This window comes from Petaurus breviceps, unplaced genomic scaffold (genome assembly GCF_028583685.1).
Source record: "Petaurus breviceps papuanus isolate PSGF00001 unplaced genomic scaffold, PetGlider_PUasm1.0 187, whole genome shotgun sequence".
NCBI lineage: Eukaryota > Metazoa > Chordata > Mammalia > Diprotodontia > Petauridae > Petaurus > Petaurus breviceps.
This window is the reverse complement of record NW_027185799.1, coordinates 11,052,246-11,076,241: the sequence shown is the minus strand read 5'-3', so window position 1 is coordinate 11,076,241 and position 23,996 is coordinate 11,052,246. Positions and strand designations below refer to the sequence as shown.

Below are 23,996 nucleotides of genomic sequence, written 5' to 3'. Positions count from 1 at the left end.
CTCTCTCTCTCTCTCTCTCTCTCTCTCTCTCTCTCTGTTTCTGTCTGGCTCTCATTCTCTCTCTCTCTGCTTCCCTCTCTGCCTCCCCCTCTGTCTCTCTATCTCTCTCTCTCTATCTCTCCATCTCTCTCTGTCTCTCTGTTTCTCTCCCTCTCTCCCCTATCTGAGGCCCTGAAGCAAATCCTAGTAGCTAGACCTTTTAAATGAATTTAGTCTTTAATAAAACACCTTATACCACCTGTTACTATCTAGACAACAGGCTGTGTGACCAAGATCCACCTGAGCATGTACCTCCCTCCATTTTTGTTGCATAGGAGATAAAATAACATCTATTACCTATCTAGGTGTAAACTCATCCTCCTGCCTCTAGCTTCCAGCTAGAGCAGCCAGTCATAAGCAGGGCCAATAGAAATGGATACCTTTTCTTATGTTCAGTAAATGTCCCATCTTACTTAGTGTGCTGAGTCAGGCTTTGACCTCATATATCCTCCTCTGCCCTCAAGGTGAGTCCTAAAGATCTTTAAGGTCTTACAGCAATAATTACGACAAGATGTCATGGACATGTCACATTATTGATAAAACCTTATTAGTATACCTGTTTCCCTAGTCCAACCATCAGGAATAGCAATTTCTTTTTTTTTCTTTTTTTTTTGTTGTTGTTGAGGCAATTGAGGTCAAGTTACTTGCCCAAAGTCACACAGCTAACAAGTGTGTGAGACTGGATTTGAATTCAGATCCTCCTGACTCCAGGGCCAGTGCTCTATCCATTGTCCCCCCTTAGCTGCCCCTAGCAGCTAATGATACTGGCATGCAAAGCCCTCCTCCATCTACTCCCAACCTGACCTTTTGAACATTATCTTCCTCTCTTCCTCCCCAAGAAGCCTCTGCTCCAGCCAAATTGGTCTACTCAGTGTGCCCTAAAAATGCTTTGCGTACTCCCAGTACTTGCTTAGGCTAGTCTCCCCACAAGAGTATCCTTTGCCTTACTCTGAATCCTATTCATCCTTCAAGCTCATCTTCTGTAAGAATAGTACTTACCCACTCTGGCCGTTTTTATTTCTCCCTTCTCTGAACTCCTAGAGTTCTTTAATCTGTGCAAATCAGGCTCATCAAGGGGATTTTCTGTTTTGTGCATCTCTCTTACCTGACTTCCTATGCCAGGGATGGGGAATCTGGAGCCTTGAGGCCACATGTGGCCCTCTAGGTCCTCAAGTGTGGCCACGTGTGGCCTTGAGGCCAAAGGTCCCCCATCTATACTGTAATGTCCTTGGAGGGAGAAACTGCACCATATACTTCTAGTGTTTCCCCAACAGTACCCAATATAGAATCTTCTCCATAGTGAGTGCTCAGTATTTCATTGTTCAGTGATTGATCTCTGGAATGGAATGGTTTGGAAAGGCTTCATGGGAGGAGGCAGAACTTGATCTGAGTTGGAAGGAAAAGTGTGTGACCCCAACAAGTCTACCTCTCTGGGCCTCAGTTTCCCAATTTTTAAAATGGTGGAGTTGGACTAAGTGACCTCTCATGTCTTGAACTTCATATTCTATGATCTTAATTTTCTTTAGCACTTCCTTTTTTCAGTCATATCACTTCCTGTCTTATTTGTCCTCATAGTTTGGGGGGGGGGGGTTCTTCTTTTCCTATCTTAAAAAACTTAGCCAGGTCAGCATAAGTCTTCTTCTCTTTGTTCCTTTGAAAATAGTGTGTTTCCAACCTTGTCACTATCCTTTTAAAATTGGGAAATCAAGGCCTTCCCTGAAAGAATCAAGATTTCCTTACTCCCCAACCCCCCATTTTCCCAATGGACCTTGCTGCCCTCCCTGTACCAGTTACTCCAACCTGATGGCAAAACAAGGAGGTTCAACTTCAATGAAGAGACAGGTGACTCCAGAGTGAAAACTGTAACACATTCTCCCTGGGGGAGATCAGCTCCAAAAGTTGAGTTCAGGCTTTCCTGCCATAAAGCATATTGATGTTAACAGCTTTCTCTTGCTGGGGCTGGTGTTTTTTAAATTAAGCATTGTTAAATCCATACCATTTGGAATGATGCTTCAGACAGTTCTGACACCCTCTCTCTTGCTTCTGCTTTCCCTTCACCTAATATATTGTGTGTGGAGCTGAGAAGCAGGGCAGGGCTGCTGCTGCTGCCTTGCCTCAGACACTTGTAGACGGCTTTAATTTAGATACCTGATGAGAGAAAAGGAGGGAAGGAGAAGGGGGGAGAGACAGAGACAGAGAGACAGAGAAGGGAAAGAGAGAGGAGACAGGGGTAGGGAAGAGCAAAGGGGAAGAGAGAAAACAAAATAAGAGGAAAGAAGAGAAGAAAAAGACAGGAGTAGAGAAATAGAGCCAGAGAGAAGAAAGAATAGAGAAAAAGAGATATACAAAGAGGAGAGAAACAGAGACAGAGAACAATAGGAAAGAAGAAAAGAGAAGAGAGGAGAAAAGTGAACAGAGGAGGGGAGAGGAGAGAAGACAAGTCGAGGAGGGGGAGGGAAAGAAGGATTGAAGGCAGTGCTGAACCAATGCCCTGCTAAGACACCAACAGGGGTCTTTCTCAAGCCTGCACAGCATATATCTTTAATTGATTATCCAAGGTTTATTTTATTTTTCTTGAACACTGAAAGGGTATTTGGAAATGATGAAGTTGAGAGACTGACATAAAGGCCACAGCAGGGGGAGAAAAGGGGGACTTGCAATGTTAGGTAACATATACTGTCAAGAGACATGTCTTCAGCTCCTTTCCCTTCCCTTTAGAGCTGCTCTCACAGTGGGTCCATTGGCCTTATTATCATGGAGTAAGTTACCTAGTCCAATCAGATCAGGAATACCTCTGTAATATCCCCAACAAATATTCTTCCTGATTTTGCTTGAAGACCTCCAGTGAGGGCAAACCCACTGCCTGTGAAGGCAGCCTGATTTTCTACTTTCAAAGTTTTCATTGAAAAAGTTGTTGTTTTGGGTTTTTTTTTTTCATATTTACTTCAAATCTGCTCTTATGTAATTTCCACTCCAGTTTTCCCCTCTGAGGTCAAGAAAAATCAATCTAATCTTTTTTCAAGAGAGCCCTTTAAATGCTTACAGACAATTATAATTCCCCTTTTCTCTCACCCTAAGAAATCAGTTAGGATCCATTGACCTGCACCCATAGGCAGAGCTAGGTGTCATACGAACCTGGAATCAGGAAGACCCAAGTTCAAGTATGACCCCAGACACTAACTGTGTGGATCTGGGCAAGTCATTTAAGCTCTGTTTGCTTCAGTTTTCTTAATTCTAAATTGAGGATAATAGCAACACCTACCTCTCAGGGTTGTCGTGAGCATCAAATAAGATAATATTTATGAAGTGCCTAGAACTGTGTCTGGCACATATTAGGTGCTTTATAAATGATTATTCCCTTGTCATCACCCTGCTTCCCCTACTGTTCAAGCCTATGCTGCCTTCCCCCTTTGCTTAACTCCCAGAGTGCTCTACCAACAAAGTTTAGCTCTCCATTAATTAGTACCTCTTAGAATTTCCTGCTATCCCATTCTTCCTCCCTCCCACATGCAAAATATTAAACACATTGAAGGCAGGGACAGTGATTCTTCACAACATGTAGCACGTTGGTGGGCATGCTGTTACCTAACAGTGCTCAACAAATACTTGTTGACATGTCTTGAAAAGACATATTTCCTGAGTTCGTGGAAATTATATTCTAGGAAAGACATATTGGTATGTACATAGAAAGCAGAATGTTAACAAAGCATTGAGCACAGAGCAGATGGGATTCTGTGACTTCAGACTTTTCTGCAAGGATTCATTTCTGAAAATGTTCTAGAGGAGCACTATGGCAGTTATTAGGCAAATTTTTGACAGCTAAAATCGTGATGACAGCTTTCTGTTCCCTCCTTAAATAGCGTATCACAGTTCTGACAGCTAGGTGGTGTAATGGAAGGGGCATCAGACCTGGAATTGGGAAGACCTGAGTTCAAATGCAGTCTTAGATGCTTGTTATATATATATATGACCCTGAGCAAGTCACTTAACCTCTCCTTGCCTCAGTTTCCTCATCTGAAAAAGGGAGACATAATCATAGCACCTACTTCCAAGGACTGTTATGAAGATAAAATGAGATTAGAACTCAAACCCATCTGAGATGGAATAAAGGATCTATACCTCAGTGGATACATATCCAGCTAATATCTTGAACTGATTCATCAAGTCATCGGGAGCTTCAATGAACCAAAGATATTCGAATTTCTACATATTTGGGGACTCCAACCCAGGGCTTGTTGCACATTCAGAGTATCTTCTGACTTTGCTTCATTTCCTGCCATCTTGGCATGAGGTTCTCCAGCTGATTTTATCCATGTACATATTCCATCCAACTCCTAAGGACCCAATAACCACAGTAACCCTCTGCCATCAACAAAGTGAAGAGGATCTCTGAAATATAATTGATTCAGAGTCTTAGGGAACCAAAGTTTATATAAGTCTATGATAGAGATTCATATCCATAGAGATGCCTAGCCAGAAGCACCAATGAAGGAGACTCACATCTCTCTATGATCTTCAGTAGAGAGCTGCCAGAAATCCCCATCTTCAGAGTCCTACATCTACAGGGAGCCTATATTTCTGAGGACTCACATGGTAAGAGCTAAGTGCTTTGCAAAGATAGGTCACACTTCCCCTGCCCTTCCTCCACACATATATTGGAGTGAGGTTATGGGCCTCTCACTAAGGGTGAATTCAATCTACCCTGGGAAACTCACATACTAGTGATTTATTGACCCCAGGCGCCCAAAGCAAGGTCCCTGTTGCTTCAAACCCCACCTCTCTTGTATTTGGAGTGACTAACCCTAGAAGCTGAAGCCACCTTCTCCCTTCCTCTCTCCCCCAGCCTGGACACTACATTCAATCCTCATGGAACTCTGGGTGGAAGAGGCACTTACTGCATTGGCAGGCATATTCAGAAATCCTCATCCCTGTGTTTTAGAAGCCAGGTATAGAAGAGAAAAAAAATCCCTTCCTGCTGCTATCTCTTCCTATAATCTCAACCCTACCCTTCACAACATCTGCTGTTCTATTAGTATTGTCTTCTGGAACTCCTATTACACTGTTAGTATATATACCGCTTCATCCTAGGTCTTTTTCCTTCATGTTCTTTTAGTTTTCTGGTCCTATTAGAAACTTTACTCCCTCCAGGAAAAAGTACATTCCTAACCATCTCCTCCAGTATTGAAGCCTCTTTTTTTCCATATTCCCTGTCACACTGAACCAGAAGAGCACAGTCTGCTCCTCACTCCCACATCTAGGAGATTCTTTGGCATCCTTCATCAGTTTTTCTTCCTTTGAGATTTACTTCATCCATGTGGACCACCCCATTCCAGATCCTTGTTGCAGATATCTTCTAGTCTGATTCAGATCATTCTCCCTCACTTCTCAAGGTTAGTGGCCGAGTCATAGCATTCATCGCCATCCCAACCCTCATCCTAGTACTCAAGAACATCAGTATGTACGTCAATGTTCCCTCAAGCGTCTCAGCCTCCCAAGCCCTTTGACTCCCATAAACTCCATCTTTGAGGGCTGTGTACTTTTGACTTCCCTATCCTACACAGATGTGCTTCCTTGATCACAAATTTTTGAATCCTTTCCAATATAACTTTCTATCCTTTAGTATCCCTCTCTGCCTCATTCGTTCTAAACCTATTGTTTGTCCTCCCTGTCACCTACAGTCCTCCATCTCCAACTATTCTCTCAGTCTGTTGAGTATCCCCCGGCTTCCCTTTCCCCACTTCAGTCTTGATTTTATAGTTGAACCATTCTGCTACACACTGTCACTCTGCCTTTAAATACTTTGCTCTCTCCTCTTTGACAACATCAACTCTTCTCTTTGGGCCCTTCATTCTATCCTTTCCTACATCTTTTGGGAACTTGTCTGGTAGATCATTCTATCTTTTTTCCTTATTTTTATCTTTCCTTATCCCCTAGCTCTTTCCCCTCTACCTACAAAACATATCCAAGTTTCCATTATTCTTAAAACCCTCAGCTTGACCCTTCCATTTCTATCATTCTATATCCCTTTTCTCTTACATAACCAAAAATCAACTATCCTCTGTCCTTCAATTTCTCACCTTCTTCTAGTCTGGTGCCTGAGTGTACATCTCAATTCAAACCAGTCTTCAAATTTCCAATGATTTTTAATGGCTTTTCTCCTCAACTCTCATTCTATATGACTTCTTTATGGCTTCTGATGTCCACCTCCTTTGTTTTCTTGGATAATGGTATTTCTTGACTCTTATTTTACCTACTGAGCTACTTCTTTTTCTCCTTCAATAGTCTTCCATATAGGACCACTTACCCAATGTGCACTAACACTAAGGATTTGGGGGTCTCCAATAAGGCACTGGCAATTTACTAATCAGGATTCTATAGCTATAGTTCAAGCAATGTCATTCCTTAGCCCACACTATTGTGTTCCCCATTAACAAGCAGATTTAATCAGCTTTTTTATAACCAATTTTATTTATTCATTTTTACAACACCTAGATTTATTCCTTTGTACCTCCACTTCTGCCTCTCAGAGGTCCATCCCTTATAACAAAGAATTTTAGAAAGAGAAAAAAATGTTCAAGGACAATCAATCTTTCCAAAAAAATCTGACATTAATTACAGTGATCCATAACCAAGAACCAATCCCCTCCCCCCATGCAAAGGAGCAAGGGGAAGTATCTTCTCTTGTCTCTTCTGTGGAATTGTTTGTTCTTCATAATTCTACCACATTCACATGTAATCAGCTTTTAGAAGGAGTCTTTATTCATCTGGTGTAGTAAGAACAGTTAATAGAAAATGATTCCCTAAAAAACTGGGGTGTGCTTTTCCATAGAAACAACATGCATGGAAAGGGTCAGTTTAAACTAAGATTCCAATGAAGTGTGAGGCACACATATAGAGAACATGTGTGGCAAAGTGATAATTCACAAATCTTGTACTTTAAGAACATTTTTCTCTTTGTAAACCTCTCAAGAAGTTCCATTTAGTGATAGATCTCTGCTAAACTCCACAGATTGGTGCATTTCTAGATTCACACCTGGAATGTCTTTCTATCATGAGAAATCATGCACCCTGAAGTGACCTTTCCTTGTATTCTCCCTTTTGATCTCAGAGATGCTTCTGCAGATGAAAAACATGAATACTTTTTTATGGGGGAGGGGGATCTTTAGAGTAACATTCTACCATCAAACTGATTGATTGATTGAAGAGAGATGTGCTAGAGGCAACAGTTCACCATTGCACCATTGCACAGTGCTTGCATTTTGAATTCATATCTTCTATTGTGACTCATACTTGCTTTTACAGGCAGAAATGAACTATGGAGCAGAATGGAAACTCCTTGAGGACAGCAGCTCCTCTATTTTTATCTTGGTATCCCCAGTACCAAGAATAGAGCTGGAAAGCTACAAATAAATACTCATTGAAATAGTTGTCCTTACTTCCTCTTCTCTGTGCATATACTCCTACTAAATACTGAACTGCAAAAAAATCTTGTGATTTTTAAGAAGTAGTTCTTAAACTTTTCCAAGAATGGACACAAAACTAAAAGCGAAAGTCTTAACATGGCCAGTTATTTCTGGGTGTGGTGCTAAGTATCTGAGCCCAGATTGGATCTCCAGGTCATCCCAGCATTGGGGCTGGTGCTCTTACTCGCTGTGCTACATGGCCGCCCCATAATTATTATTATTATTATTATTTTGTCTTTTGGAGGGCTATTGGGGTTGTCACTTGCCCAAGGTTACATGGCTAGTTGTGTGTGTGTGTGTGTGTGTGTGTGTGCGTGTGTATTAAGTGTCTGAGACCAGAACCTAACTCAGGTCCTCCTGACTCCAGGACTGGCACTTTACTCACTGTGCCACCTAGCCACTGCCACAACTTTATTTTTTTTAATGTAATGATGATTTCAGATAATATCAGTCTAGAGTTTAAGCCCAATCGTGTTCTCTGATTTACCAGTATTAGGTAGTTTTTGAAAGATTTGCAAAGGAAATAGTTCCAAAACCAGAAAGTATATAGAATCAAGCATCTCTCTATGTTTGGTTGGTATTGTGTTTTTTTTCCCTCAAGTCTACATGTTTGATTAAGAAAATCCAAGTGATCTTTGTATGCGTCAAATTTCCTAACAAGTTGGAAATAGGATTTTAGCAGCTTATCCATCCCTAATTGATATACCATATGCACTAAGTAAGCTGAGGTTGAACAACCTGCTTTTCCCCACCTTTTTAACATGCAACACTATAGGCATATATGTATTCAAACCTGCTTGTATTCACATGCCTATTACAGTACCACCAAGCAGTCATCATGTTCCCTGATCGAAAGAAGAGAAAGAAGAGATGGAAAGGGGTGCATGGAAAATCATTCTTAACCCATTGTAGGTATTGTGTATACTTTGTTGGACTATTCAAGGTTCTTCAAGAGAAATCACTCAATTCTTAATTTTACATGTGTATGTGAGGGAAGGTAAAAGAAGTTTTAGTTTTGCACTTAACACTCACAAATAGTTTAAAAATATTTATTTCATTCAATCAACTCTTCCTTGTTCACAGTCTCATTTTCTGGTTTGGGGATTATGTGGGCAGACTCAGACTTCTTGATTTCCTCCCAGATCCATGGTCTACCTTCTATCCATTTCATTGCTCATCATCATCCTATCATAGAATTTCATGGTTGAAATGCACCTTCCAATCCCTGTCACTCTTTCTGTCTGTATATGTCTCTATCTCTCTATTTTTCTGTCTCTTTTTGCTTCCTCTTTTTCTCCTGTACCTATCTCTTTTCCTTTCTCTTTCTCAATTCTCCCCTCCTCTCCTTCTGTCTCCTTTCCTCTTCTCCCCTTCTTTGCCTCCCTTTTATCTTTTTCTCCTCTTCCCCTCCTAACATCTGCACTGATCCTCTCCTATCTTTTCTTCTCTCCTCCTCTTTTTACATCCTTTCTCTTCTCCCTTCTCCTCCTTGCTCCTCTCCTCTGCTTTCTCTTTCCCTCCTCTTTTTCCCCTGTCTTCTTTTTCCCCTGTCTTCTCTTTCTCCTAATATCTTCCCTCTTCTTCTGTCTTCATTTCTCCTCTCCTTCCTTCTCCCCTCCTATGCTCTCCTTTTTTCTCTTCCCCTATCTTTTTCTTCCTTTTCTCTTTTCTTCTCTCCCCTCCTCTTATCTGCCCCTATTCATTCCCTTCCCTTCCCTCTCCTGCCTCTCCCCCTTCTCTTCTCTTTCTTTCAACATCATCCCTCCTCTCTTCTCTTTCCTTTTTTCTCCTTTCCTCTCCTTTTTCTTCCCTTCTGCTCTTCTCCTAACATCCCTACTTCCTTCCCTTCCTTACTGAGCCTTCCCCTTCCCTCTCTTCTTCTAATATCCCCCTTCTCTTCTCATCTCCTCTCCCCTTTTCTCCTCTCTTATCCAACTTCAGTAGTCAAAGGGAAAGGAGGTAAAACTTCCATTGCCCATTATGCTATGCAGAGTGTCTCTAATAACAGATTCCATCGGACAGGAGGCTACTAGTTATTGTGAAACACTGGAGTTCTCTATGAATTTAATGCCATTTCCCCTGTCCCATACTAACACAAACAATCTTAAAGTTGACTTGTCATCAAGGCAATTATTCAAACCCAAAACAGAGTGAACTTGTCCTCTTTGTTAGGTGTTCTTTGGAAAGTGAGCAATCTGAATTTCTGTCTCTACCTTGACAATCCGTAGAATCGTGTTCTTTTGTTGTTGTTGTTGTTGTTGTTGGTTTGTACAGAAAGACAACTCTGCCATCCTCTTTACCAGCCATTTCGGTTGGGAGGGGAGGGAGGGGGAGGGGGCTCTAAATTGCATGCAGTCTGCCTTCTCCACATCCAAAAAGAAAAAAAAACGAACAGCTTTATAGAGGAGAAATAAAAGTTGCACAGAATACGTTTAAAGAGAATGTTAAGAGTAGGCTTTTGTCTCTGATTCTTTCCCTTTATGGCATATGTTATATATTGACAGGGATTGAGTTTCTCTCCTGAATGGAACAGTGCACAGTCACAAAAAGAGCTACTGTACTTTACCAAATGACAGGAATAAATACAAACAAAAGGCAAGCAGAAATCTACCTCCCCTAGAACTCTTCAGGTTAGTTTTAAAGCCCAGAGCTTGGCTTCATCTATGGAATTCTTCATCTTTTCCTCTTCTTTTCTTTATGTGCTGCTTTCTCTCTTCTTTCTTTTTTCTTGCTTCCCCCCTTTTTTCCTCTCTTTCTCTCTGTTATACTTTCTCTGTACCCCTGGCTTTGTTATTCTGCATGTCTGATTAGCAGAAGCCTGATTGGCTGGCTGCCTGCTCCGAGAGAGATTCCATTCAGCTTACCCCCCACCCATCCACCCACCCACCACTTGGTCAGGAAATGTGAGTAGGGCTGATGGAAGCTGATAGGCAGGACTGAAGTGTTAGCACCAGTACTGGATGTGACAGGAGGCAGAGGAGCTCTTAGCAGCTTATTCAGTGTCCGATTCACATTCCGGCAAGGATCCAAGCATGGAACGCTGCCGTTGGGCAACTCCTGGCGTGACACCGCTTCTCTTCCTGGCTTTCCTACTCCTGGTAAATGTCTTTTCATTTCAATACTTAGGTCTCACCATATTCTTTGCCCCATGTTAAGTTGTGTTGTGTTTTGTTGTTGTTGTTGTGTTGTTGTATGTGACTGTATGCATGGTTCGTTTTCATCTTAAAAGACCAGGTAAATTGGTTGTCTCAGTGATTTAAAAAGAAAAGTCCCTCAATAACTTCAGCTCCCGGAGTGAAATGAAATCTTGGAGACTTGTTGTAATTGGTTACAGGTACAGAAAAATATCATGAGATTAGCTTGGGAAACGCAAAATGAACTTGCAAGCTATAGACTTTATAAATGATGGTTTGCATGCTTGGAATTTGGGTAGCAGTCGCTCTGAACTCAACAGTAATACAACTACAGTGTTCTGACCAGAGTTTTACTCACTATGGCTTTTGAAAGTCTTTCCTCTACTTTTTTTTTTCAATGATTTCCCCCCGTTCCTGTGCACATGTATTGAGAAAGCAGGTAAAAAGGAAACTAGCTATTCTCTGTGCAGTTAGGTCTGATGATTGCCCTTAAAAGAATGACTGCAAATCATTCATAGATACAAGTTAATGCTAGAATTTATAAATTATGGATTCTGCTTTTTGATCTCAGGTATACTTGTGCAGATGAAAAACTGATGACTTTTTTATGGTGGGGGGGGAGTAGTTAGAGTAACATTCCTCCATCAAACTGATAAGATAGATAGATGCTGCAAAGGAAGCTGGTCACCACTGCACAGTGCCTGCATTTTGGACTCCAAGTACATGTTCTGTTGTGACTCATACTTAGTTTTACAGGCAGAAAATGAACATTTACTGTCCAAAAAAAAATCTGCACAGAAAATATTAATAGCAATGCACATTTTTTTAAAACCAGAGTGTTCTGGGCAAGCAGCTTTGTAAACCTCATCTGAAGATTTGATTCCAGACTTTGCACACGCTGATTCCAAACAAACGTGATTGCAGCCCTCCCTGTCACATTTATGGAATGTTAGTACTTCCTCAGAACAGCAACAAGCCAATGGAAGCCCAACCAAAATATAGATGGCCCTGAGGAATTCATACTACCAGACTATTTCATTCTAATTAAACTTTAGCAACACATGTCTCCTCTGTTCCCTGGAAGAAGCCAAGCAACCCACTCAAAATAAAATGGGCATCTTGAAGGCTATTCCTTATCTACAGAAGTCATTTGCTATGTTGAGACTTTGTAATTTGTACCTGTTAATAAAGTGCATCATTGTGCTTCAGTAACCATAATACATAAATACTATATAAAGATATTTCTTTACAAGTACAGCAATGGGTGTAAAGGTTGAACTCAGAGCTGTCCTACTAGAAATAGAAAAAAAGGGGGGGGGGAGGGAGGAGATTGCCAACTTTTAAGCATTCTATTCATATCATGTTGGCAATACAATGACCATGTTTGCTCCTTTCCATAGCTTGTAATTGGATGATTGGATAGGCAATTATAAAGAAGTTCCCTTGTGTTATGTGTGATGTGTTACCTTTTATCCTGTCAGTTCTTGGCAAGCGTCAATTTTTGTGATTAAAAAAACACATTTTTTCCTGAGATTTTTTTCCATTATCCTTTATTGTAAAGCAAATTGCTAGTAATATATTAGCTTATTTAAATACTTTCTTTTAGAAATGTTCCCTTGATCTAGTTTGGGGAAAATGTATGCTTACTGATGAATTGTCTTAATGTGCTTTTCCTATATACCATATATGCCATTTATTACAGGCATCATCTTTAAGGATATATAACATATCATGAGCAACCAGGCACATATGTAAAAAGTCTCATTTGAGTGATTTTAGAGCATCAGAGATATGCAAAGTTTAAACAAGAGTAGATATATACACAAGAAAAAATCAAACTTTCTTTGCACATAAATTTAAATCAATTATGAAACTGCAAGCTATTGCTGGAAGAGAGTTGACTAGCTTATGATTGCCAAGATTTAGAACTTGAAAAGTAACATTATATGATAAATATCAGCCAATGTATTAAGTTCCACAAAAGTAAAACACCAACACTGAAGTGTATTGACCTGTAAAATATCTTAGACCAGATCTGCCCCCTATCCCTGCCTTTTCTTTCTTTCATTACTTTCATTACTTGTTTCAATACCTGCAAGTTTTGTGAACTTGAATATGCTCCTTGGTCCCTCGAAGTCTTTGAGTTTCTCATCTGAAAAATGCAAATAATTATACTTGAACCACCTTCCTCACAGAGCTGTTGCCAATCTTAAAGAATACAGAAATATGAATTATTACTTTATAGGCTTTTTTCATCTTTAGCAATAGAGTTATATGGAACTGTTGCACAAATTTTGCCCTTAATGAATACCAACTCACTCAGGTACTATAGGTAGGAGGTCAGAATTGAATTACAGGTTGAATATAAAATGCTCCATTTGCCTAATCACTATTAAGTTTGGAGCCAGACTTATAAAATTCAGTAGCATCAGTTCACCATTTAAGCATGCATGGTAAGGCAACATAACCAAGTGTTTCAAAAGCAGAAGCCTGTGGTCCATGCACTTTCATTGAGACATTTTCCTAAGAATCCTGTTTCTTCTGGTTTGCAAAAATGTTCTGTGTCTCAAGTGGTATTCCCTGCCTCCACCCTGGAATCTCCTTCATTTCAGTGGTGGCTGAATATCTCCAGTAAGGTCTTGGTGATAAACTATTCTGTCAATGGGAAATGTTGTGATCTCAATATTTTTTTTGAGACTTGAAATTAAAATCCTTCCAAAGAGGGTCAGTTTTCCTGAGGAAAAAAAATGAGGCCTACATGCCTTTCATATTTATTTAAGTGTGGGGTCAATTTTTTGCATGTGCAAAACCCAAATATCTTATACTCTTTCTACCATGGACATAAAAACCAGTAGTTCAAAAGATTTAATCTATATGCTTAGTTCAAATAAAAATCAAATAGATAAAACTGATCCAAATCTTCCTATCCTCCTCCCTCTTTCTTTTACTCTACCCCCCACTCCCAAGCCAATTGTTTAACTCGAAGAGAATGTGGGCTAACACCATGACCAGCCATTGACATGTGCGTTCATCCAAATTTGAAGTCAAACCACTTCTTGTCAGAAAGGCATTTAATCAAATCTGCATTTGCCTTTTACCTCTTTTCAGTGGTTTTCAGTTCTTTTGCCTGCTATTGTGAGGGCTGCAGGAGTAACACTAGGAATTATAATAAAGTACATGTGTTTTTCTGTTGAATTTCTTTTTCTTCTCTGCACTAATTTATACATGGAAACTAGTCAAACACAATAGCCCATTCCTTTCAGGCTCTCTGGCACTCTACTACGCTATTATCTAAGTCGATCTTTCTTGGATGGCTATAAGCACCATTAGCCTGTGGAATGAATGTTAAATTCCTTATTTACAGCTGAATGTGGCAAGGTTCACTCTGTGTGAGTGTGTGTGTGTTTGCCTGCCTGTAAGTCTTCATCAATCCATCTATTTCTATTCACGTGCTTATATTGTCTTTAAACTATACCCAAGGCATACTTCACATGAATCTATGGGATATACTATAGAATCTATTTAAAAAGTCATTTTCTTAATGTGTTTTCTATAGTTTCTTGTCTAGACTTGGTCAGCTAGATTTTTATTTTCTCAGGCTGCCTTTTTAAGTGTCTGAGTCTGTTCAGGGCCAGCTTCTGTCCTCTGTTTACTTCCATGGCTGTTTTTGTGCAATATGGAGTGTGGAATTTAAGACTTAGTACTGTGGCTTTCTATCTCTCAAAGAAAGAGTCTCTAGTTCTTATAAAAAGAATTCTGTTGCCAAGTGGCATTCTTCCCTGGGAAAGACATTGTGGATAACCCAGAGTTGGTCTACACACACGTGTGCATATAGAGATATAAATATACAAATATACATAAAGAGCATCCTCTCAGAAGCTGGGAAAAGGTCATTATTGTAGCGACAATGAAAAAAAATGGATTTTTAGGTTTCCACCCCTTTCTCTGTCACTAAGTATTTAACTACCTATATACTAGTTAATTCGCTCTTCTTTTTTTGTCTCATTTTTGCTATATATAAATGCAGATACTTCTTTGTATTCCTTGCAAGAATCATATTAGGATGTGAAAGGTTCACTCCTTTCTGACTTAATCAAGAGAGGAAAGAGTTTTTTTCTTTCTAGCCTGCCTTCCCCCCACCCCACCCCCAGGTTCCAAGTATACATCCTTTCATGATTTTAAATCTACATTCTCTCTCCTTTGTTCAGTTTACCTCTCATATACTTAATGTTTCTATGGCTCATGTACAAGGGGGTATCATTCTGAGAACCCAACTCTCAAAGATATCTCAGACTTGATTCTGCTCTGACCTTAACCTTCCCCCCTCCCCCCCTGCCTTCATGGAAATTAGTAGAGTGATCCAGAAGTGACCTCTTCTGACTGGTATCACAGAAATGTCTGCTTTCATAAAGTCAAGGGACTGCCTTGACCATCACATATAACCTATTGGTTGAGTGCGTTGAGATAATCATGGGAAAATCTTATCTAGATTTTAGTCATATTGTGATTAACTTTCCTTCTCAGGAGAGCCAGCCTCCAACTTGAGATTTTCAGCAGTAAGAGATGATTCCATGTCATTTTCTCTCTACATCATAAAACCACATGATGCAGTGGGATTTGGGCTTGATTGGTAGTATTGGCTCATGGGAGCCTTAGGACTGGCATACCAGAGGTGATGTCAGGCCTCAAGGATACTAATTGAAATATACCAACACAGCTGTGTGAAAGGAAAGCCTGTTCACAGGGGTAAGCTGTTGCTATCAACCTATTCTCTTCCACGAGCTCAAAAGTAAATGACTCAAGTCTCTCCAGCTCCCTCATTTTGAGATTAGGGTATATCCTGGACAAAGGATAACTGTTCCCTCTTCCCAGAGCTATTGCTGACAGGAGCACCCCAGTTTCCAGAGTGTGCCAACACATACTGTTTTCACATCTTCAGCCTTTCATAGGTTCCTCCCTGTGAAGGAGATGCCCAAACCACTGAGATGTACAGACAAAAAGGATACATGGTTGGTTCTGTGCTCATTGGTGGGCATCTCTATACATAGTTGCCCTATCATCTTATATTTCTTCAGGTCTTCTGGATGGTTCCTTCTTGTTTCTGTAATACACTACCAGCTCTTTGAAGAAAAGAAATTTAACTTCTACTTCTTTCAAGGAGAAAAACTATCTTCATAATAATAGCTCCATTGTATAGTAAGGTCCCTGAGCACAGGGGCTGTCTTTTGTTGTATCCCTCTTGCATACATTCCCAGGTATATGGTAGGCATTTAACAAATGTTGGTTAATTGATTGATTGATTGATTGATTGATTGATTTTCCTAGAACTTGAAGGGTACAGAACATTTTTCTCAAAAATTCTTTAGAGGCTGTGTGACCCTGAGCAAATCACTTAACCCAGATTGCCTCTCCCCTCAAAAAAAATCTTTTGGGGTACATAGAGCAAGGGTTACTTTCCCCACTTTACAAATCAGGAAACAAAAGTTCAGAGAGATAATTTTCCCCAAGTGGCACAGCAACCAAATGTCAAGGTCAAGATTTCAAATATAGAACTCCCAACTCCAAATTGAATGTTCTTATCTTCTATAATAATGTCACCTTTATCTAACAACTTAATGTTTTCAAAACTCTTTCCTCACTATAATCCTGGGCTATAATAATGTAATTTTTGCCCTATTTTACAAATAAGGACAATATATTTCAAAGAGGTGAAGTAACTTACCACTTATCACACAGCTAATGAATGTCAGAGTCAGACATTAACCCTATATCTCTTAAGCCCACGGCAAGCATTGTTAATACACTCTTGGAACATGTGAATTGACAGACTGAATAAATAAGATGGGGCACATCTGCAGTACTGACCAAGAATATTTTATTGTTCTCTGTGGGGGGTTGAGGATAGTATAGGGGAAAAGATAGAAAGGTAACAATATAAATTAGATGGGAAAAGCTGCATTGTTATTAAAACATCCCAAACATTTTCACCAACATAGTATGTGGTAGTACACATCTGTCCATCTTTCTTTGAATAGATTCAAAAAGAAAATGTATACGTCATATATTTCTTGATATTTAATTAACATCAATGTTTTATTTTTCATTTCCCAAATCACAAAATTATGTGTTTATTACACAAATATAGTGTGCAAGGGTTTTGTTTTTGTTTTCCCTCCATTTATAAAGTTTTATCTCAATAAGAAGTCATCTGCCAGGTAATTTTGAACATACTTGCTATTTTGTATGACCTTGGATACGTTGCAAAATTTCTGAGCCTCCATTCACTCATCTTTGAGTCAGGATAAAAAATATTTGTGTTCCCCACCTTATAGGGTGGTTATGAGAATTAAACGTGAAGTACTCTGCACCTTGATAAATCAAAATGTATTATCATTTTCATAACCCAATGGGAAAATAGAGGAGGGTACTGGCTTAATGGACAGACAGCTAGCCTTAGAGTCAGAAGGGTCCAGGTTGAAGTCCTGTCTGTGAAACATAGGAGTAATATTATCATAGGTGAGTCATTTAATGCATCACTCTCCTTAAGCACCCCTCTAAAGCTATATACTTTGTATATAAGTACATATACTGTGTAAATACTCATCTGCATCAATTGAGAGGGTTTCCATGCTAGAAATTCCACACACAGATAGACACAGGAGTTCTGCTACTGCTCCCCCAAACCTGGGGGTGATGGAAGTTTTAAACCTTTCACTGGATGGCTTTCTAAGTTACAGATGTCACAAAGTGCTAACATATGTATTCATATTTTGATTTTTCAAAGGACTTTACCAATGTGACTGAAATCATCCAGAGTTAATAGTGATACAACTTTTCATTTTGCATAAGGGAAAACTGAAATTAGATTCTACCTCTTTATCTTCTTTATTCTTCAGTAATGGTGGCTTTCGAGGTATTGAGTTTTTGTCCACTCTGTGCTAAGTACTTTGGGGTATGCTTCAGACGTGCAAATGTGCCTATTACTAGTATTTGGCAGAGCTGATGTCTGTCTGTATTTTTATTTCTGATTACAGGAAAATTTGTGCATGAGTTCACTCTCCAAACATGTAGACCAGAAATCCTGGGAATGAATGGGATGGGGAGACCTAGGAAATGAAAATGAAGAGGGAGACAAAGCCATGAGGAGAAAAATGGAATGTCACAGGGCCAGGCTAGAATTTTGAGTCCTGCCACCAAAGCATTGCACTGGGGAACTCCAGTAAAATAAACGTGGAAGACAAAAGATAAAAAAAGATAGAGTCTTGGAAAATGAAAGAATGAGAGACTCTGACCTAGAGAGTTTCAAGAATTTGAAGAAAGTTTTCAAGGGACAGACATGGAAATTGTCTCACAGACATTTAAAGAAATACATAGGTGAATACATAGAGAGCAAGACCAAAATATGCCTCATTAAGAGCTGTTGATCCTAAACAATCATGTTAGGTTTTTCTTTTGCTAGTGCACTGGATAATTTTTCATACGGTTCATTTTGTGAGTTTTATTTGATTACTATTAATATTTTTCCCAGAAAAAAAAAATTGTTCTGTGATGGAAAGGTTGTGTGACAGGCTCTGGCAACAATATTATTTTCAAATGTTCCACAGGCAGCAGGGCTTGTAATCTATCATTAGCTTGTCTGCACTTGTGACAGATGCTATTTACAAACTTTCTTATCAGTATGTCATTTTAAAAAGTGACTCCTCACAAACTGTGTAGCAATATACATATGTTACATGAAGTCGTTCTTGAACAAGGAGGAAAAACTCCATTTTCAGCTTCTGATTAGAGACACTTTACATTTATCCAGTTCTCCAATATTTTGTTTTTGTTATTACTGTTGTTTTGGTTTGCTTTCATTTACAAAGATTGACCCAGATAATGGGATGCTGTTTGTAAAGTCAACTCAACCTACTGAATGTGGGCCCTTGGAGAGCCCATCACTTCTTTGAGCCTCAGAACAATCTTTATGTTGGTCTGTACCTCTGATTTTATCAGTGTAGAGAAATTCTCAGTGTGGAAACTTCTTCCAATGATACAGATAGGAAAATTTCCTTCAAGGATGCTGGTGCAAATATTTATCTAACTTAGAACCTTTGCAACCAATAGACAGTAGCCAGGTTAGGGGTGGGGAGAACGGAGCACTGTGTGTGTTGTGTGTGTGTGTGTGTGTGTATGTGTGTGTGTGTGTGTGTGTGTGTGTGTGTGTGTGTAAGGGGGGAGACAGGGAGAGAAGAGAAAGCAAGAGGGAGGAGGGGGAGGGGAGAAGGGTAGAAAGCCATGTCACTGAATGCCTTTGTATACACATCGGGAAAAGAACTATTTAAAAAACAGATCTTTTCCCATTTCATTAGTGCTACGCATTTATTGGTCTGGTACTATGTACAATAGTACGTGGGCAGCTTCAGAGTTAAGCTCAGCTTTTCAGGGAGCAGCTTTCCTGTGGTCAGATTTCTGCTATCTCAGGAACTGTCATTACATGTTGCCAATAGCTGGGGGTTTTCCATCCACTCTACCATAACTGGGGCTTCATGCTGTCTGACTTCAATCAAAGCAGGTTCCACTACACTTAAAAAATAGCAAACCTTTTTATGACATTACGTTTCTTTGAGCACAGTGATTAGGGCAGCCCTTGCCTTCTGATCTAATTGGACCTTTTCTAAAGTTCTTATTAAAATAATCAAAATAGCTACACTGAAACCAGAAAGCGTTAAGGCCCTGGAGTGGGAAGAGATGGGAGCAAAAGAGCAAGCACAAACACGTGTGTGAGCACACACCGTTTATAATACAGGAGATTTATTCCACTTCTGAGGCAAGAAAGTGCAGAACTCTAATAGTTTCACCACCTGTGAATTATTTGGGTGTACCTCATAAGCAGGTTCTTTCTTCTGTACGTGTAGAGAAGTAAGTGGTATGTTCACCGGTTCTACACTACATTAATTTTCACAGACTTTCCATTTTCATCTTCATCTTCATTGCTTTTTCAGATTTTTTTCCAGAACTTAAGCCATTCCCGTCCCAGGTTATGTTTGGGGACTTTCCCCTCCTTTCTTTGTGGGACTTTCTTGAAGTAAAATCAGTCTGTCACCAAAACGTGTTGGGACGAAGGGAGGGAAGGAGTGTGTGATAACGTAAGACATCCTGACAAAAATTCCAAGAACACTAAAGAAATGAGACAGGAAATTATGTGCAACATATAATAAATTCAAACTGTCCAATAAAATAAATGTAACTTGCTTTGTTCCCACACCGAGGTACTCCAGGGTGTCAGATTTCCCTACCCCACTTTGTAGGCTGTAATCTTGGTCCCCATTTGAAGATTGCCAGAGTATCGTTCAAGCCTTGTTCTTTGTCAGTAGAACCAGAACTGAAAAGGGGTAAAGGAAACAGTAAGCATGTCTTACTGATCAGGTGCTGAAATGAGACTGGAAAGATTTTTTTTAACATACTCTATATAATATTTTCATTGTGACTCTTACAACTATCTTCCATTAAGATTTCATGTAGCTTTTTGACTTGCCAATTGGCTTTGAATTTCTTTTTCTTTTCTTTTTTTTTCCTTTGGAGGGAAGGACAGGCAATTGGGGTTAAGTGACTTGCCCAAAGTCACACAGCTAGTGTGTCAAGTGTTTGAGGCCAGATTTCAAACTCAGGAACTCCTGACTCCAGGGCCAGTGCTATGCTCACTACACCACCTAGCTGCTCCTGAATTTCTTTTTCTTGGAGGGACCAAGTTTACAAATATTTTCTGGAATTATCATTTTCATCATTAATTTCACTGACAAGTGGAACTCCCAGAGTATCAAGGGATTGTAGACTATGAGAGCTAGAATGAATCTTAGAAGCAATCAAGGACAACACCCTCATGTTACAAATAAGGAAACTGAGATCCAGAGTAGAGAAAAGGACTTTCAAAAATAGTACCACAGTCACTGACAGAGTTGGGGATAGAATTCATTATCTTGCCTCTTTTTCTTGCACTCTGGCCACTCAGCTACACTGCCCAGAAGTCTACTACTTCTGAAGACACATGTATTCCATAAGTTTCTTGAAGGTGGCATTTAGATTCTCTTTAATAGGGAGGCAGCATGATACTGTGGAAAGATCCCTGGATTGGTCATCAGAGAAGTTGCATTCACATTCTGGCTCTGCAGTAGTCTATAAACCTGTGACTTTGGTTCACCAATACCTATCAGAGTTTCCTCAACTGTAAGGTGAAGGAATTGAATTAAATGACCTCTAAGGTCCTTTCAGTATACTAAGAGTCAGTTAAAGAAGTTATGTTGGGCAGAAAAAAATGCTCAGAATCCTGAGTATATCTAAAGAACACAGGTACAAAGCAGAATGAATTCAAGAAAATGACTTTGGAATCAAACTTAAGGCACTGATTTGTTTTATATATTTAGAGGTGCTATAACACAATACTTAGCTCTGTGATGATTAAGATGGATTTTTGTTTCCTGATTTAGGCACAAGGTTTCTAGAACTTCATTCTTTCCACTTATTTAAGGATATAAACATGGAGGTACTGTGATGGTTGCACAAATAATGCAATCAGAAGATTATGGGTTTGTGGATCTGCTGATGTCTTGGGATTGATTCCATCCAATCCTCTCATTTTACAGATGTGAAAACTGAAGCCCAGAGAAGTGAACTGACTTTCCCTATGTGACCTAGAGAAAGAAAAGGTTAAAACCAGGAGTTGAACCCTGGTTTGATTACAAGTCTAATATTTTTCCCCAGGTTAAAAAAAATGGATGCAGTCTTTATATAATCATTTGTTACTACATCTTTCTTTTTCACATGTGATCACAAAAGAATTAGGGTGTGGGGGAAGTAGGGTAAAAAGTGATAGTTTAGGTCGGTTTTAAGTTACTGTCAGGACACTGCTTCCTTTATATTGTATATTTAACTACTTGTCAAAGAAAAGTGGACTTTGCCTGAAGAAATAGACACATTAATTCAGGATTTATGGTGATTAAATTAAAAATGTGTTATTAAAAACTCCTAAGAGTGATGTTTAAGGTTACTCTTTGGCATTATATCCATTCTCTTTGGCTGGGATATTCTTTTTTTTTTTAATTACAACACTGACTGAGCTTAGCAAATGGAAGTTCTTTTTCTTCATATTTATTTTGTTATACATATTACCTGCCTCTTAAATGTTGGGATTCTGCTTGGTAAAATATAATGAGACTTTGAAACTAGCTTCTCATTAAAGGAGATAAAATGCCAACCAGCTAGGTATTGTGCAATTAACAACCGATTTTCCCCAGAAAAGTTGCATCCATCTTTGAAAAGTTGGAGTCTGGGAACTTCTGGTAAACATAATGACCTCAACTTTTTACTTAGAGGAGTTTTCTTGATCTCCTCTGTCATCTCCATGTTCTTAAATTCTAACCTAGAAATTTTAGAAAAAATACAATGAAGGAATCTATTTTTCCTTCCTACTGTTCTTCCTGTCCAGGTGACATTTCCATAGATAATCCTAAAGCACTAAACCAGCACAACTTAATTGACTCCATGCCTGTTTCTATTCAGGAGACCCTCTTGCACTGGTTTGTATGTTACGGGACTATATCTGGTAAAGGCTACTCTTTACATGTTGGTCATAATGCCAAGGTGGCTGAGTCGGGACAATTAACCTTGGCACTGTGGTAACCAAGCCACAGACCATACTCCTCTGTCAAGTCAGTTATTTGAGTTCATAGATTCAAAATTGCAACAGATTACAGGGATTATCTGGTCTAACCCCTGCCCCCTTATTTTGCAGGTGAGGAAACTGAGACTTAAAGAGATTAAGTAATTTCCTCAATTTTGCACAGCAAGAAACTAAGAGAACTCAAATTTGAATTCAGAACTTCTGGCTGTAAAGTCAGTGCTTCCTCTCCTCCCCCATACTGAGTGGTGGTGTTGTTGCATCGGGGGTATATACTTTTATAGTCTTTTGGGCATAGTTCCAAATTGTTCCCCCAGAACTGCTGGATCAGTTCACAACTTCACCAGTGACTCATTAATGTACCTATTTTTCCATGTCCCTGCCGGTATTTACCATTTTTCTTTTCTGTCATGTTAACCAGTCTGACAAGGGTAAGATAGTACCTCAGTCATTTTCATTTCCATTTCTCTAGTGCTCTTTCTTAGTTTTGGGCTGTTGGCCACAAAGGAAATAAGTCAAGGCAGCATGGATGGGTTGACAAAAATCCATTATTATCCTATGTTTCTATAGGGTTCTGAAATTATTCTCCTCCATGTACTCTGTACTCCAGAGGGACTAGATTGCTTGAGGCAGCATTATGGCACCTATGCTAGAGTCAAAAGACTGGCTTTGTTAATTCCCATTGGTGTGACCTGGGAATAATACATTTGGAGGTTTCTATTTTGTCACCTGAAAACTGAAGGCACTGAATTTAATGATCTCAAAGGTCTATTCTGGTTCTAAGCCCTATGATCAGATGATTGTTTTTCTCCTCGCCCCCCCACAGGCCCCGTGTTTTCTCTACTCAGTGTTTTTGTTCCTTCTATTCCCTACAATATATGAGCCGTCCCTCCCCAGTTTTTCTAGCTAAATTCTTAAATCTCCTTTAAAGTTTACCCTAAATGCTTCCCTCTGCTTCTCTCCCTTTCTCTGACCCAGCATCAGGAACCAACCTTCCCCTTCAGAACTTTGGTCATTTCTTAGTGGATGTAGAAAAGGCCTTCTTAACCTTTTCTGTGTCCTAGACCCCTTTACTGGTCTGGTGCACTGGCATAAGTCATAAACTGAGCAGATCAAAGTTTCCCTGCCCATTAATGGGTTATGTTCCCAACCCTGAGAAGGTTAGAGAGATCAGCCCCAGGCTGGGTAAGTTAGGGAGACCCAATATAAAACAACAACAATGATATAAACCTAGAGTTAGGTGGAACCTTAGAAGTCAGAGTCCAACATCCTCCTTTAGAAACTGAGGCACAAACAGAATGTGATTTGCCCAAGGTAATAGTGTCTAGAGAAGAATTTGAACTCAGTTCTTCATGTCTCTAGGTCCAGTGCTTTCTAATAAAGTGCCCTAGGCAGCACAATTATTATCATCACTATCTACAGATGGGAAAACAGACATTCAGAGAAGTAAAGTAAGTGACAATCAAAATTACACAGCTTGATAAGAATTTGAGTTAGAATTCAAACCTATATCTTCTGACTCCAAACCCAGTGCACACTCAACCCCAGTATGCTGTATTCATAAGATGTGTAAAACAACTAGTCACATATCAAATCAGTTTCCCTCTTTCATTATAATTTTAGAGACGTTCTCTCCTTGCCAATCCCTCCCCTCCCTACACACACACACACACACACACACACACACACACACACACACACACA

At 39.6% G+C, this 23,996-nt stretch overlaps 1 protein-coding gene across 3 annotated transcripts in view; it reads left to right on the top strand.

The window, feature by feature from the left end:
- Nucleotides 1–23,996, top strand: part of ADAMTSL1 (ADAMTS like 1) — a 1,086,428-nt gene that overhangs the window by 657,725 nt on the left and 404,707 nt on the right. Inside the window, exon 1 of one of the 3 annotated variants that reach the window (XM_069090661.1) lies at nt 9,834–10,600. The exons of the other annotated variants lie outside the window; for them this stretch is intronic. Within the exon in view, the coding sequence (XP_068946762.1) occupies nt 10,535–10,600 (66 nt within the window). The 5' untranslated portion in view covers nt 9,834–10,534. Of the gene's footprint in view, nt 1–9,833; nt 10,601–23,996 lie in introns of those variants that run through there. 3 annotated transcript variants of the gene reach the window in all.